We start from the raw sequence: 16,599 nt of genomic DNA, 5'->3' as shown, positions 1-16,599 counted from the left end.
CTGGGAACACCGGCCTCTGGGGTTGGCTGATCCCGAATGCCAGACACCTGGCTCCTGCCTCTGGAAACCTGGGCTCCCTCACGTCCAAACGCTTGCTGGAGGGGAAAGTGCAGCTTCACCAGGCCCTGCCTCTGGGAACATCAGCCATGGATGCTTTTCTTGTGGCCACGATCGCACTGACAAGCACCAAAGCTAAGTCTAGAACCTCACCCTTCCTGCTGGGCACCCTGTGCACACCTAGAGGAGGGACGCCTAAGAGGGGCCACTGCTTCCTCCATACCTGGGTTCTCTGAGAGTCAGCCTCATCCCTGGGGCAGGAACGTCACTTCTGTAAGCCCCTCTGCAGCACTCACGCCCGCCGAGGGGCTGTGACATACACCATGATTATTTATGTCTTCCCAGCCCAGCTGTCCTTCCCTGTAAGCTTGGACCTGGGGCTGGCTGGTGCCCATGGTGTGGGCTGCCCCCGAGCCACAGCGAGTGTGGGCTCTGCACATTGACCCAGACCTCCCGCGTCTGGGATCTCTCGTGTTCCTACCTTCTGCCGTCAGAACGCATCCCAGATAAGCTCTCCCCGGAACACGAGCCCCGGGGGAGGCCACCGCGTCATGGCCCCTCACTCTGTCACCATGGCACCAGCTGATGCACCTGCCACCCGCACCTCAGCCCTGCCTCTGCTCTGGGGCCAGGCGGCATCTTCATTCCCAGTCCACTCACCACCCACGCCCCAGCCCTGCCTCTGCTCTGGGGCCAGGCGGCATCTTCATTCCCAGTCCACTCACCACCCACGCCTCAGCCCTGCCTCCACTCTGGGGCACGCCGGCGTCTTCATTCCCGGCCGACTCTAACGTCCGAAGCATGTTTTGCAGGCACAACTCCTACATCACCAGCCGGCAGGGGCATAGGAGCACATCACAGTGCCACACAGTGGGTCCTCCTACAGCTGAGCACAGTCCAACGCGTCCTCACCTCCAGCTTCCAACCCCCAACAGCAAAGCACGCCCAGAGGCATCAGCCTTGGGACACACGTACCAAACAACCCCTCTCCCACCATGTGCTCAAGGCCTGCAGAGACTCCTGAGGCCCGAGGCCCACCTCCTCCCTCAGTGGTCCCAGCACTGGAGGACACGGAGGGCTGGGATGTCTCAGGCAGCCGCACAGCGGCCGATGCAGATGGAGTGACCAAATATCAGCCGAAAAAGAGGACTGTGTTCTGAACAGGAGGCTCTCACAGACAGGCCTCAGTTTTGAAACAGAGGGACAGTGAACGGTGCCAGAGGCTGTCCTCTAAGGAGAGGGCGCCGTGTGGGGAAGGAGGGGCCCCTGGTACAGATGCAAGGACTTCGAGAAATCAGCTGCTCCCTCTTCTGTGCGTCTCCCCCGGCCCCCGATGTCTTGTCACGCTGAAGTTTCTGGTGGGCAAAGGCCATGTGCCTTCAGGGTACACGGTGGATTCTCACCGATTTGCTCAACAAGCAAGGGGGCCACGCCACAGTCACCACAGGGCAGACCCAGGCGGTCTGGCCCCAAGCCAGGGAGGACCTGGCCATCTTTAGGAGGGACTGGCTCATGATGGCCCTGTTCCAGGGAGGGCTGGCCCTGCTCTGTGTCCGTGGGGGTGCTGCGGATGATCACAGTAACACCCATCAGAGGCTGGAATACGTGACCCGAACCACACATGGGAAACCATCCCGGGCTCATCGCTGTGGCTGCAGCTGCTCACCCACCGTTTCTCGCGTAGTCCAGGAGACTAAGGGCTCCCCACCCACAGCTCTTGACCCTTCCAGCTCCCTGCTGACCAAGTCAAGGCCAAAGGCGTCCCTGCAGCTTCTCTGGCGGGGGCTGGAGACGGGAAACAGCTTTCCTCCAAGAGCCGTGGGAGCTCGCGTGGCCTCAGGCTGGTTTCTGTCCAGTTTCCAAATCACAAAAGCTGTTCCAGGCACCTGGACCTTCAGCCAGAGACAGTGCACATGAAACCACACCCACAGCAGAGGCCTCCATCCAGCATAAGACAGAATCGACCCCACACCCGGGATCGGCAGCGCAGTAGAGAAGCCAGGTCCAGGCCGAGTCGATGCCAGACACACGACTGTTCCCCAGGAACGCACATGTCGGACACACAGCCATCCCGTCCCCCAGGAACGCACATTTCGGACACACGGCCATCCCGTCCCCCAGGAACGCACATTTCGGACACACGGCCATCCCGTCCCCCAGGAACGCACATTTCGGACACACGGCCATCCCGTCCCCCAGGAACGCACATTTCGGACACATGGCCATCCCGTCCCCCAGGAACATACACTTCAGATACAGAGTCATCCCGTCCCCCAGGAACGCACATTTCGGACACACGGCCATCCCGTCCCCCAGGAATGCACATTTCGGACACACGGCCATCCCATCCCCCAGGAACGCACGTTTCTTGTGATTTCTTGCAGGCTTCCCTTTGGTGTGATTTCAGACCCACCCTGGGAGCCCAGTCAGCTCCATGAATAACGTAATCAATCACCTGGCCTCCTTGGTGAGGCCTCCAGGACCCTCCGGAACCCTCCAGAAATGTCCGAAGCCCATTTCCCCAACAGCCCCGGCCAGGCCTATGGCTCGTAGCCTCCCCAACAGCCCCGGCCAGGCCTATGGCTCGCAGCCTCCTCACGCTTGGCCTGGCTCTGAGTTCCCCCTTCCCCGACACGCCAGCGCCCTGGGTTTCTAGTTGTTGTCTTTTGTGTGCTGCTTTCCAACTTTTTTACACATTTAAGTTTTGCCTTCCCAAGAACAGCAGTGAGGAGACTTCATGCTTTATTTGGCCCTTACCTTTTATTTGTGTGTGTGTGCTTTACAAATGTAGCTAGAAATTACATGAATGACCAAGTCTAGGAGCTGTGCTGTGTGTGGGGGTTCGGAACACAGGATGGAAAGTGGCCCAAACACTGCAGTTTGAGCCCAGCAGGTGCCCAGTGGACCCCGGGGCCCTCACTGAAATGCAACACAAAGGCCCCACACACATGGGTTCATGCAGGCCACAGAGCTGACGCGCCAGCTTCAGGGAGCCGCTGCTGCGGGCAGGCCCAGCACCTTGGCCAAGAGCCCATTCCTGCCCTGTCGGGATCAGCTAAACAGGAAGGTGCCCCCTGCCTGGAGAGGAAACCAGACACGCCAGCCCCAGATCGGCAGATCTGAACAATGAGCCTCACCACGCTGGGCCCTGCACCTTGGGGACGCCCGAGGGGCCTGGGGCCCGTGTCCAGCAGGAACTCGACCCATCGCTTCCCACCCCCAGGAGCTGTGGGGGTGACGGCACCAGGTGTGACGGTCGCTTCCCACCCCCAGGAGCTGTGGGGGTGACGGCACCAGGTGTGACGGTCGCTTCCCACCCCCAGGAGCTGTGGGGGTGACGGCACCAGGTGTGACGGATGAGGGTGGAGTGGCCGACCTGGACGGGCGGTTGCTTTCTCCTCCTCCCGGATGGACAATTTCATCTTACAAACCTGGTCAGCCCTGTCTGGAGCCATGAGGCTGTGGGGTGGGACCCGCTGCACAAAGCAAACAGCTAAACCTTAAGTCAAATAAAACACCCTGTAGCAGCAGACGCAGAGGGTGCGGCTCACCAGCTGGCTGGGGCTGAAGGGACAGTGGACGCGGGGCAGGGGTCAGCGACGTCCATGCCCCCCACTCTGCTGTAAATGCACGGGTCCTGGCTACGGGTGACAGGGACGTCTACACAGCTATCTGCAGGAGCTGCCTGTGTAACACTGCTCCGAGGGTCTGCCTGCCAGCTCCTCGGCCCCCACCCTGCGCAGGGGCGTCAGCAGCACCCCCATCACAAACCTGGAAGCGCCGACGGCACCTGCTGCCTGGGTTCAGAGCAGCTGAGAGAGGGCAGCATGTTTTCCTGGGCCGGACCCACAGTGGTCTTGGTCTCAAGACTCACCTGAGGCTCTTGATGGGAATTTGGGGCTCTGGGTCTGCCGCTGAGCTGGGAAGTTGCTCTCCCCAGACGGAGACATGAGGACGAGATGATCTCAGATTCCCCCGGTTCATGGGAAGCAGCCGCTCAGCTGGGAGGGCCGTGCAGGCGAGGGAGGCCTGGGGCTGGCAGCAGCACCTGCCCAGGCCCAGCTCCTGCAGCTGCCTGGCCACACCTGAGAGAGCGAGGGCGGGACCGGCCCAGCGGCTGCCAGGGCGCGTCCAGATCTGTGCAGGAGTTTCATGGGGGTGGCAATGGCAGAGAAAGCAGCTGAGGATCCCAGGCAGGGGCTCGGCTGTGCACAGGCACAGATGACACAACACAGCCCCCGTCTGGATGCTGTGGGCAGCACTGCCAACCATCAGGACTCAGGAGAGATGAGGGTGGCACCAGGTCTCCACCCACAGGGCTCACCAGCAGCTTGGATGCCATTCTGGGCTATGAACCCATTTGAGGAGGACAGTCTCGGGACCATGGGGTGCATCCGAGAAGGGCATTCCCGGGTCTGTGGGGAACACCTGAGGAGCACGGTTGCAGGATGCCGTGGAGAAAAGATGGAGATGCAGGGCCTCTGAAGGGCGCTGCACACTCTGGAACACCATTTCCCCACGTGGTGCGAAACATTCGCCATCTTCTGGGTGGAAAATCACAGTATAGGTCGAGCCTGGCCCGTCCCAGCCCCGCTGCACACACAGCCCAGGGCAGGACGGCCCATCCTGGAGTGTCGGGGTCACCACGGCTGGCTGGATGCAGGGACCAGAAACATTTCCACTCTTTTGTTGAAAACTCTCTAAAGTCAACACCTTTTCTTCATTTTTTTCTAGGCAAGGTCTCGCTCTGTCACCCAGGCTGGAGGGGAATGGTGCGATCTCACTGCAGCCCTGATCTCCAGGGCTCAAGCGGTCCTCCTGCCTTAGTTTCCTGGGATTACAGGTGCATGCCGCCAAGCCTGGCCTACATTTTAAACGTCATTTACCTTTGTGATACAGGATGTCCTTAGATGACGACGCGGGCTGGGCCAGCCTTGGAGACTGCATGAGTCTGGTGGCTTACAGAAACTGGGAGGTCTCTAAATGGGGCCCTGGGAGGGAAACTCGGGACTATGTGGGGAGAAAACGCCAGGCTGGGATCTGGTGAAGGCCAGTCTGGTACGGGGTGAGGGCACGGCTGTACTGTGCTTCAGCTGAATGTAAAGGCTGCACCTGGCATCACTCCTGGTGGCCCCCAGGTGCTGCTTAGCACGGGGATGTCGGTTCCTGTGGGTGTGCCTAGGACTGAACTGGCTTCCAGGCCATGCCTGCCCACTCACCTGGGAGGTCAGATCCCACCCTTCTGATGCCACAGGGAGAGGAGAAGAGTCCAGGGGAGAGGGCAGGAACAGCTGAGGCCCCATCTGCTCTCCCACTCATCCCCCCATTCCTACGAAAGGAGGGTTCAGTGACAGGATGCCAGCCGCCCCCAACCTCCACCCCCAGAAGCCACACTCCTCCCTGCATCCTGCACAGTCCCACGCGGGGCACAGCCCAGGGGTAACTCTTCAGGCCAGCAGGCCTTGGAGCTGCAACACCGCAGGCTCACCCTGCCACCGACCCCACCTCAGTCGCCAGCTCCCCTCTGCTCTCCTGAGGCAGAAGTGGCAGCCCCGAGACACTGGCACCCAGCAGCATCAAGGATAGCAGCTACAGTACCAACATGTACTGAGTACCAACTGTATACCAGATGCTGCCTTAAGCTCTCACACAGCTTAGTGCTGACGGTATACTGGGTGCTGCCCTAAGCTCTCAAACAGACCCTCTTTCTTTCTCTTAATCATATGCTCAGCAAACAGGTGTGTTCAGGAGGTGGACGGGCTTGAGATTGAGCCCCCGTCTACGTCCCCATTCTGCTGGTTAACACGAGCTCCGTGCCCTCAGAGTCACTAGACACCCTGATCCTACGTGAGCGAGTCTGTAAAACGAGCTGAGCCTGGGGCACAGGCACAGTGCCTCCACACAGCGGTGTGCCACCAAACAGCTGCATCCTGGAGAAGAGAACACAGAAGGGGCACACACACGTGAGCGCCACATAGGTCAGAGGATGCGGCACCACGTGCAGAAAGGTGACAGGAGAGGAGGGGATGGAAGGAAGCGCCCCGGGGCCTGTCCAGGAGCAGAACCTGGGGAGGTCCCCACAGCCCAGCACACACGGACGCTGCCATTGTTCCCCCTTTCTGGGCGGTAAAACCGAGCCACACACAGGTCGAGGGCTGCCTGGGCTCACAGGGGAAGCGCAAGCCTGGGTTTGAGCCCAGCCCAGCTCCACAGCCCCCAACCTCGGCCTTTCCGACTCACTCACCCGACCAGCGCAGATGGGACGGCTTGGGGGACCCAGATGTCCTGCCCGCGGCGGCGACCCCAGGCAGGAGAGCGTGTGCCCGGGAGGATGCACCACCCTCGGGGCTTGATTTACTCCCCGGGATGAAGGACATCGCGCGGCCTCACCGCAGGCTTCCCGGCTCTGGGCACATTGGTCACCGAGCCCAGCTGTTCAAGCAACCACATCCCTGACCAGCGGGAAGAAACGAGAAAGCTCACCAAACGGGAATCCAAATGTCTGAAAATATTTTCACCAATATTTTCTCCACTCACACACTTTTACAAACTCAACTCAGATATTCACGAGGAACTCCCCTACCCTGCCCGAGACACCGGCACACACAGTGACGTCATGTTGGCGTCGCACACCCCCCGCCCCGCCCCGCAGGCAGCCACGCCCCTGCCCGAGACACCGGCACACACAGTGACGTCATGTTGGCGTCACGCACCCCCCGCCCCGCCCCGCAGGCAGCCACGCCCCTGCCCGAGACACCGGCACACACAGTGACGTCATGTTGGCGTCGCGCACCCCCCCGCCCCGCCGGCAGCCACGCCCCTGCCCGAGACACCGGCACACACAGTGACGTCATGTTGGCGTCGCGCACCCCCCCGCCCCGCCCCGCAGGCAGCCACGCCCCTGCCCGAGACACCGGCACACACAGTGACGTCATGTTGGCGTCGCGCACCCCCCGCCCCGCCCCGCAGGCAGCCACGCCCTGCCCGAGACACCAGCGCAGACAGTGACATCATGTTGGCGCCGCACACCCCCCGCCCCGCCCCGCAGGCAGCCACACCAGGCCCTGCCCGAGACACCGGCACAGTGACGTCATGTTGGCGTCCCACGCGCCGTGCCCCGCCGGCAGCCATGCCAGGCCCTGCCCGAGACACCAGCACAGTGACGTCATGTTGGCGTCGCACACACCCTACCCCGCCCCACAGGCAGCCAGGCCAGCCCCTGCCCCAGACAACGACACAGTGACGTCATGTTGGTGTCCCACGCGCCGTGCCCCGCTGGCAGCCATGCCAGGCCCTGCCCGAGACACCAGCACAGACAGTGACGTCAGGTTGGCGTCCCAGGCGCCGCGCCCCGCTCCGCGGGCAGCCACAACCTTGTCTGAGACACGGGCACAGACGGTGACGTCAGCTTGGCGTCCCATGCGCCCCGCCCCGCCGGCGGCCACGCCCCTGCCCGAGGCATCGACACAGATGGTGATGTCAGCTTGGTGTCCCACGCGCCCCCCCCCCCCCCACCGGCCGGCATGAAGGTGCTTTTTTAAATCAGGAAAAAGACGAAGGCGGAGGGTCTGCTGGGACCCTGTCCTGGGTACTGCCCTCCCACCCCACCCCTCCTCTGCTCTCTTTAAAATGAAGGTGTGTTTGCGGCTGTTATGATTGTGCCTTTCATTTGAAAGGAAATCGAGCTGTGGATCTCCTCGCTGTCTTTCTTCGCCTCCCGATCTAAGGGAGGGGAAAATCCTACCCAGGAGGCAAACATGTCTCTTAACTGGAGGCAGATCTCCAAGGTATCTGTCGTGTCATCCTCACTCAGAACCCCATTCCCAGCTCACACAGCCACTTCCGGTTCTGAAATGGGACGCGATCACCTAACCACTCCCTCTGAAGTCTGTCTTGACCGATGGCACCACCGTCCACCCCAAATTCCAAACCCGACATTGTTGGCCCATTGACGATGACCTCTTGCTTCTTCTCTCCAAGAAACATCCCTAAGCCCCGTCCCTCCTGCCCTGAAACCTCTCTCCAGGCACTCTCCCCCTCCCCTCCCACTGCCACTTCTGTGGTTCCGATCCTGGAGCCTCATCCGACGTCTGAACGACTAGGATGGTCCTAAGCCACTTGTTTCCATGCAGTCCCTCCCGACTGCCGCCTGCTCACTGATTTCCGTGCGAAAGCGGAGTCTCATTTCACATCTCTGCTGAAAACCCTGCTGGCGGTCTCTGTGGTTAACAGTCAAATTCCTGACCCGGTGTTGACACCAGACCCCTCAGGTCAGCCCACACTGCCCCCCTGAGCCTCTGCCCTGGGGCATCCTGGAATACCCGCCATGTCCATGTTGCATGCCCAGCGCTCCCCTGCCGCCATGTTCACAAGAAGGTATTACGTGGCTTTACCGGGGCTGTGCCATCCCTGTCTCCATCACCACCAGATCCTCCCCCAGCCTCTGTCCCCAGCCTCTCTGTGGCCTCCCCTTGCCCCACACCACCTCTCCCTCGGCAGCAGAGCGCGTCGTAACCTCTGGCTTAAAAGCCACCTTGCTGCAGAGGCGGGAGCTTCTCCTCACCCCGGCGGCCCATGGACTCATGCCTGATGCCCTGCACACATTTGGCAGAGACTGAGCCAGGACTGCCACTGTAAGTATCTTGGGGTTTGCACCAGGGTCTGACCTCAGTGTTGACACCCTTACAAGATGAACACACATCGCTGAGAAGTGTTTTCTTCTGTTCCCAGCTCAAATAAAATGGGAAAGTCAGTGCTTTTAAAGCCAGAACTGAGGTGGACTTTTCAGTGTTTCCGATGTTCTGTAGATGTACAGTATAGGAGGCCTAATGCAATAAAAATGATTGGCTATGAAACACTAAGGGGAGAAGGGTAAGTTATGTAAGTGCCAAGTTCCACCTTTCCCCACCTAGAATATTCGGTATCCATTTCACAAAAACGAGACTGGGCTAAGAAGCTTCCACGTCATTATTCAGTGGGCCCAGCTCACTGCTTCAAACTCAACTCCCTACGGGCCACACTTATTTCCCTAATCCACTCCCAAGGAACAGACGTGCAGCCCTGAGGATGAGAAGTGGCCACCACAGATGCACGGCAGGAACGTCTGGAGCGCCCTGGGCAGGCGGTGGCTCTCCCCACAGGAACACAGCTTCCCTGCCTACTGCCCTCCCTGAGATGGGGAAGTAGGGCAAATTCCAACTGGGCCTCATGGCATCAGGAAGCACGGTGTAGGTTTAGGCAGATTCTCAAATACACATCCATTGGCTCCCACTAAACATGGCCAAGTATCTCCTACAGGCTGGGTATCCTGTATCCGAAATGCTTAAGGCCAGAAATGTTTCGGATTTTGGATTTTTTTCAGAGTTTGGACTATTTGCATATACATAATGAGACATTTGGTATGTGACCCGAGTCTAGACACGAAATTCATTTATGTTTCACACACACCTCATACATGTAGCTTGAAGGTAATTTTATATAACATTTTAATTTTGTGCATGAAATAAGTTTTGACTGTGACCTATTGTGGGGTCAGGTATGGATTTTCCACCTGTGACGTCATGTCGGAGCTCAAAAGTTTCAGGTTTTGGAGTATTTTGGATTTTCCAATTGGGGCACTCAACCTGTAATAAAAAGGGAATACTTGCCTTGTTTAAATAAATATTTTAAATACAGTGAGATCACTAGGGAGGGTAAGACAGGTGCTTTTAACAAGAAATTGTTCTTATGGGCTGAATACCACATAGACCAAGCCCTGTGGAGTCGGCTGTGGTTGAGACCAGAACCAGCCAAATCCGGCCCTGCCAGACATGACTTCCGGTAACTTAGCCTGCAGGGAAGGGCTCCTGGCTCTGAGCAAATGGCCCCCTTTCCCGGCCAGGGAGCACAGTCTGCTGCAGAGCATGAAAATTGGGTCACAAACAGCAAACGCCAAATACTCTCAAAAAAAGCAAATTTCAGTGCATCCTGAGCTGCCATCTTGAGGGTCTTCTTTTATCGAATCATTTGCAAACTTCTGATAGATTTTTGAAATACTTAGCAACTTCTAATAAAATTTCCAATGTTCTAAAGAAGTCACACTTTAAAAATCTGCTGTTATTTCCTTGTGGAATGAGTACTGTAACTGGAGAATGTGTCTGAAAGGTATTCGTATCCTGAGAGATAACCCCCAAAACACAGTGAATCAGGTCCTGGGAGACACCCCCCCAAAACATAGCAAATCAGGTCCTGTGAGATACCCCCCAAAACACAGCAAATCAGGTCCTGGGAGACACCCCCAAAATGCAGCAAATCAGCTCCTGGGAGATGCCCCCCAAAACATAGTGAATCAGGTTCTGGGAGACGCCCCCCAAAACACAGCAAATCAGGTCCTGGGAGATGCCCCCAAAACACAGCGAATCAGGTCCCGGGAGATGCCCCCCAAAACACAGCAAATCAAGTCCCACACAACGTGTACAAAGTTAATAGAAGCAGGTAGCAGGCGGCTGGATTTCGCAGAGAGCCTCGGTGAGGGCAGTGTCATGGCCACACTCAGGTTCAGCTGAGGCTCTGCTTCCTGGAAGGAAAGCTCCCGTCCCGTCCCCTCCTGCAGGCCCCACAGAGCAGCTGGACGCAGGTGCAGAGCCCCAGGTGCAGAGCCAGGTGGCGGAGGCCGAGCAGGCTTTCTTTGTTTTTGTCTCTGTGGCAACGATGTGCCAGCACAGACCTAGTTTACTGTCACATGGCTGCGGGGGTGGCGGCTCAGGGGAGGCGGCGGCGGGTTTTCGGGAGTGCGTGCAGCCAGCTGCGCTCTCCTCAAAGCTGATAAGCACGCCAGTTCTCCTTACCCCAGGTCATCCCTGCCCGTTGTTTAGAGAACAGGGGCTGATTCTTTGCTTTCCCTACAGCATTGGGCCTGGCCTGGCACAGAGCAGATGCTGGGCACACACTTCCCAAGTAAGTGAAGAGGGAAGGGATGTAGAAAAGCACCCCTTGGGCCGCTGTCATCTTCTGCTAATTCATTTGTTCTTAGCTCCACACAGAAAACAGTTTTGTTTTCTGAAAATTCGTGCCTGTCCATAGAAGTCGCGGAAAGTTCTCTGAACTCCTCTTGGCAATCGTGGAAAGCAAAGGTCTCCTTGCTTTCTCCTTGCAAGAGACCTCTCCACGTGATTCTGACGAACCTGTGTGAGGGTCTCCGCCAGCCACTGCTCCCTGCCTCGGCCACCGGGTGGTTTATTACGTCACACTTCTTAAGGCACCGTATTTGGGATAAGCACTTGCATTGGGTTTGCTTAGCACACTCTTTACTTTGTCCTTGAAAAAACAGACTTCTCTGGGATGAAGACAAAGTGGTCTCCTGTCCCCGAACTTACCTGACACTGCAGGGTTTGGAACAAATATCCTACGATGTGGCTGGACCTGGTGTAGCCGCCACATTCTGTAAGTTCCAGGGGTCCTTTAAACATAAGAAAGTGACGAAGGGTAGGAACTTCACGGTAGTTCCTGCGCTTTAAGGAAAGACAAGGTTCCCACAAATCTGAATGGTTTAACACAGGGATCTCCAAGCCCTGGGTCACAGATCGGTACTGGTCGGGCCACAGAGCAGGAGGTGAGTGGTGGGTGAGTGAGCAGGGGGTGAGCAGGAGGTGAGCGGCGGGTGAGTGAGGACTGCCTGAGCTCCACCTCCTGTCAGATCAGCAGCGGCGTTTGATTCTCCTAGGAGCGAACCCTACCGTGAACTGTGCATTCGAGGGATCTAGGCTGTGGGCTTCTTATGAGAATCTAATGCCTGATGATCTGAGGTAGAACAGCTTCACCCTGAAACCATCCCTACCCCTGGTCCGTGGAAAAGTTATCTTCCATGAAACTGGTCCCTGGTGCCAGAAAGGTTGGGGACTGCTGGTTTAAGAGATTGGCAAATTAAAAAAGAAAACATCACTGAACTCGCATAGAGTCTAAGAGCTCAGGGAGGACTCGGGTGTGGCAGCTCCATCCCCTGCTCAGCACAGACGCGTCCCTCCAGGCCACACAGAGCTGCCGAGGATTAAAATGCACCACACCTGCGCACACGCAGACACCAGCTTTGCAGGGAAAGGCTCATGTGCCCAGGCCCTGCTCCGCACACCAGGCAAGTGCTGGCCTTCCCCACAACTTTGCTTTCCGCTCTTTTAGCAATACGTTCTTATCATGGCAGGGCTGGACCCCAAAGGTGCTTAACAACCTTTTCGGTTCACCATGTAGAATTAAAAACAAAACAAACAAACAAAAAAAAACGCAGTAGACGATGACCACAGAGAGCATCGTGCATCCCGGGCAGAGGCAGCCGCGCCACCACACACGGTGGGTGCACGTGCGCTGCCACAGATGCCGTTGCCTTCCTTCGGATTGGTGCAAACTCCTGGTCTCAGCCCCAAGACGAGTGGCCTGTGCACCTTCAGAAGGAGGCTTCCTCGCTCCGCAGCCCGACCCCGTGACTTTCTTCTAAACACACTGTGTATTCAGAGCAGTCTTCTGATGCCCAGCCCCGTTCCCCGTCTCTGAAGAACAAAAATATACAGCAGGATTCCAAGCAACTGTGACAATGGGTGTGTGTTGCTTGGGCGAGGCTGTCCCCTCATGGGCTGGGCAGGGTCCGTTCTGGTCATTTCTCTCACAGGTCTCCTGTGACGAGGGGGACGATCCCACCTGTGTCTGCCCACAGCCATGGTGCCTGTGGGTACTTCCCACACCCCTGCCGGACTTCGCACTTTCCAGACACACACTGGCCCCTTCCGGGCCCTGGACAGGGATGGGGGCGAGGGAGCCCAGCGGCCAACTCTCTCACCACCGCACAAAGACCAGCAAGCCACAGCACAGAGGACTTCCGTTCCTCTGCCACCACCATGGAAGTGAAACGTCATGTGCAGCGCAGGCCGAGACCTCACACCCGGCCCCCTCCTTAGTCTGCTAGACCGTTTTGGGCAGAGCAGCTAAAATCTCTGAACTCCAGGACTCAAGTGTGAGGCTGCAGAAGGCCAGCTCTGCTTCCCCTGCTAGGCCACTCTGACGTGGTTTTAATTTGTCTGAGGAGGGGAGTCTGAGCAGTGAGTGAAAAGCAAGAGAGGAAAAAGACAAATGGGTGCTGGTGCTGAACTTGTGCTGGGCAGATCAGGGGGCAGACAATGAGCCCTGGGCTGCGTCCACAAGGTCCCCGCCCCCAACTGGGGCTGAAGGTGCTCCAGGCCCACACCACCCTCTATGTGGCTGCAGACAACAAAATTTTGGAAAAGCACTGGAAGGGGCAGGTGAAGGAGATGCCTTCTGGGACCCCATCAACCTGAACCTGAACAAGCTGCAGCGGCCCTGCGGCCCTTGCTGTCTGCGGCCCTGCAGCCAGGTGAAAGGATGGCGTCAGGGAAAGGCAACTCCACTGACTGAGTTCACCGGGTGCCATCTGCGTGACAGGACCCACCGAGATGGAAACGCGGCAGCCCAGGGTGGCTGTGGCCCTGTGACCTCATGCTCCAGCTCTGGCGCTGGCTCCCAGTCCCACCTGAAGCCTCACTGGAGCCTTAGGCAGGACGCCGGCTCGTTTTCTTGTCAAATGTAACTGCATATTGTCCATCCATTGTGGCATCCCCACAGTCCTGAGAGACCCTAGATGGCCCTGGTAGAGTGCAGTGTACACTCCGCTGTTGGGGGAGCTCACCCCGGTCTGTGAGGCGGGCAGGGGAGTGGGGGCGCAGCGCAGACCTGGCTGCAGCAGGACTGAGGCCCCGTGGCGGGGTTGGCACCCTCAGCCCAGTGTCCACCCACAGGCAGGCAGGCCCCGCCCAGCAGACCCTCTGATGGGGCTTCCCTCCCTCAGGGGGTCCCCAGTGTCACAGAGAGCTCTGCGTGGCTCCTGCGTTTCTGTCCTAACCAGCGGGCCCAGGAGACCGCTGTCCTCAGAGACATGCCTGTGGTCTCCCGGGAGTGCCGCCACTGTCCTAAACTCCCCTGCGCGGTGGGTCCTCCGAGGGCAGCGGGACCGTGGGGAGGTGGGAGGTTTGGGGGAGCCCAGGTGTGAATGGGTGGTGGTGCTGCCGTCTACTAAGCTCCTGCTGCGTCCTCCCGCACCGTCCGCGGGACGCTCTGACAACCCTGTGATACTCAGCATTTCTCTCTGTGACCTTCCAACTCTCCTCATCTGCAGAACGGGTGAGTTCAGAAGAGGGTGGATGCAGTTTGATAAACAGCAGAGCTGCGACTCTGAGGACAAGGACTTAGCACTCTGGGCCCCGGGAAACCACCACACAGCATCTATCTGCGGCCCTATCCTCATGGAGACTGTGTCTTCACAGCCAGGATCAGACCCCGACCGCAGGTCATGCCAGGCAGACACACAGATGGCATTCAGCCAGTGAAGGGGCGAGGCCTCCCTCATTCCAGGGCATTTTCTGGATTTCAAGGTTGAATGAAGGAAATGCCTTCTGAGGCAGGAGACCTGCTCAGCCCCACGCGTGGCCCTGGGGGCTCACTGACCATGGGACGGGAAGAGTGGCCAGGACTCACAGCTCCCTGCACAGCTGACTGCGGGCAGCTCTGCATAAACTGGGCTTCAGTGTGCCAGGGCCAATCCTCAGGCATATCACCAGGTGTCCCATGGTCAAGGGGACGGCAAAGCGTTCGGTCATGGCCTCGGCTTTGTCCTGCACCTGCAGCCGTGGCTGCTGGACATCAGAGCTCTCAGGACATGGGGCAGCCTGGTGCAGGCTGAGCCCCCAGCTGTTTGCACAGTGGTGTGAGGCTTAGGCTTGCCAGACAAAGGGAGCTTACTTGGTTTTGGTAGCTGTGACATAAATTAGGGTCAAAGGATAACTTTAGGGTGAAAAGCTCATTTGCTCCTTGGCCCCACTCCCTGAGCTACTGCAGATTCCACAGGGGACACAGACTGCATGTGCCCTGTGGAGCATGGGGCATCCACAGAGGGCACCTCCACGCCGCCTCACCCAGAGGCCACCTCGACTGCTCTGAGCACACCACATGCGAGGGACTCACGGGGAACCAGGAGACTCACCCTCAGCCATGGACAGCAGCCAGGAGCACCACTCAGAATACAGGTAGTAGCTTTTCATTTCCGCCACGGAAATCCGGACAGGCTTTCCGTCCCCCATGGCGAGGATCAGATGCCAGGGAGGACGCGTGCTGCCCTGGGCTCCCACAACCCTCTCCTTGTAACAGGACCTTTCTATGCTGAACTTTGTCCCCTAAAATCTGCATAAGGGACCAGTTGGCTTTTTACTTTCACTTTACCCACTACCTGGGACGGAGTACACCAGGTAATTACCCTTCTGGAGGCCGATTCCTGGTCCGCCCTGATGTTTACACACAGGTCCAGGAGACACACTGCGCCCGCCCGAGAGGGACTTGCGGAAAAAGGCACAAACCTGAGCTATTCTCACCTTGGGTCCAGGCGCCCCCGCTGGGGGTGTGGCCTCCCTTGCTTTAAACAGGCAGCCGGAAGATGACACGCAGCAGATTTTCCATTGTGCCTGGGGAGCAGCATATTCCTGGGGAGACTGAGCCAGAGAGTCCTGTTGGAGGTGACTGCTTACCAGTCTTCCTCCATCTGATCACAGCCCCAGATGCTGACACGACTGGCAATTTGAGGGATGGACAGAAGCAGAGGGGGCTCTGACGGAGGATGAGCTGCACAGAGACACCGGCACCCGAATCCTGATGCCCTCTCCCCTTCCAGCTTTCCCTCGAGGGAGCCGAGTGCGATCGCGGAGAAATTGGTTCCTCCCAGAAGAACAGCTTTTCTTTGTGCATGATCTTAGATCCAAATGTTTTCCTTTTTGCACGCACTACCAGGAAGCTTAAAGGGGAGTTTAGCTGAGATCACTCACCCCGGGTGCCTCAAATGTATTTATCTGCTTCTTACGGTGAATGCTGATTCTGTTTAAAACTTCCTGTGCCAATCTTGCACACGTTTTATCAAGAGAATTTCTAGGCCAGGCGCGGTGGCTCACGCCTGTAATTCTAGCACTTTGGGAGGCTGAGGTGGGTGGATCACATGAGGTCAGGAGTTCAAGATCAGCCTGGCCAACATGGCGAAACTCCATCTCTACTAAAAATACGAAAAAAAAAATTAGCCAGGTGTGGTGGCATACACCTGTGATTCCAGCTACTCGGGAGGCTGAGGCAGGAGAATCACTTGAACCCAGAAGGCAGGGTTGCAGTGAGCCAAGATCACGCCACTGTACTCCAGCCTGGGTGACAGAGTGAGACTCCATCTCGGAAAAAAAAGAAAAAAAAAAAGGAGAATTTCTAAATTCTAAGTAAAACAATCTGTTTTCCTTGGCTTAATTGGAACTCAGCTCCGAATATCCCAGGGCAGAGCAGCACAGGTGGACCCCGGGAGATGTGGCGCCCGGTGAGGGTGCTGCTGTCTATGCAATGTGGTGGTATCTCCCCACCAGGCCGTGCAGGACAGAGGGGAGGCGGACAACCTCAGCACCGGCCCTGACCTCCACTCAGTAAAAGGACAACATCCCCTCTTGGTTATCAGAAAGTCGCCACCCGCGGCTACATTTTCTG

General features: G+C 57.8%; 1 protein-coding gene across 12 annotated transcripts in view; it reads right to left on the bottom strand.

The window, feature by feature from the left end:
• MCF2L (MCF.2 cell line derived transforming sequence like) overlaps positions 1-16,599 on the bottom strand; it is a 206,740-nt gene that overhangs the window by 92,676 nt on the left and 97,465 nt on the right. Inside the window, exon 1 of one of the 12 annotated variants that reach the window (XM_073014514.1) lies at positions 15,077-15,099. The exons of 9 other annotated variants lie outside the window; for them this stretch is intronic. In XM_073014514.1, coding sequence (XP_072870615.1) covers positions 15,077-15,086 — 10 coding nt within the window. In that variant the 5' untranslated portion in view covers positions 15,087-15,099. Of the gene's footprint in view, positions 1-280; positions 407-3,931; positions 4,047-15,076; positions 15,100-16,599 lie in introns of those variants that run through there. 2 more of the 12 variants (XM_073014518.1, XM_073014520.1) reach the window with 2 other exon arrangements.

This window comes from Chlorocebus sabaeus, chromosome 3 (genome assembly GCF_047675955.1).
Source record: "Chlorocebus sabaeus isolate Y175 chromosome 3, mChlSab1.0.hap1, whole genome shotgun sequence".
Taxonomy (NCBI): Eukaryota; Metazoa; Chordata; class Mammalia; order Primates; family Cercopithecidae; genus Chlorocebus; species Chlorocebus sabaeus.
The sequence above is the reverse complement of the archived record's forward strand: the minus strand, read 5'-3'. Positions and strand labels throughout refer to the sequence as shown.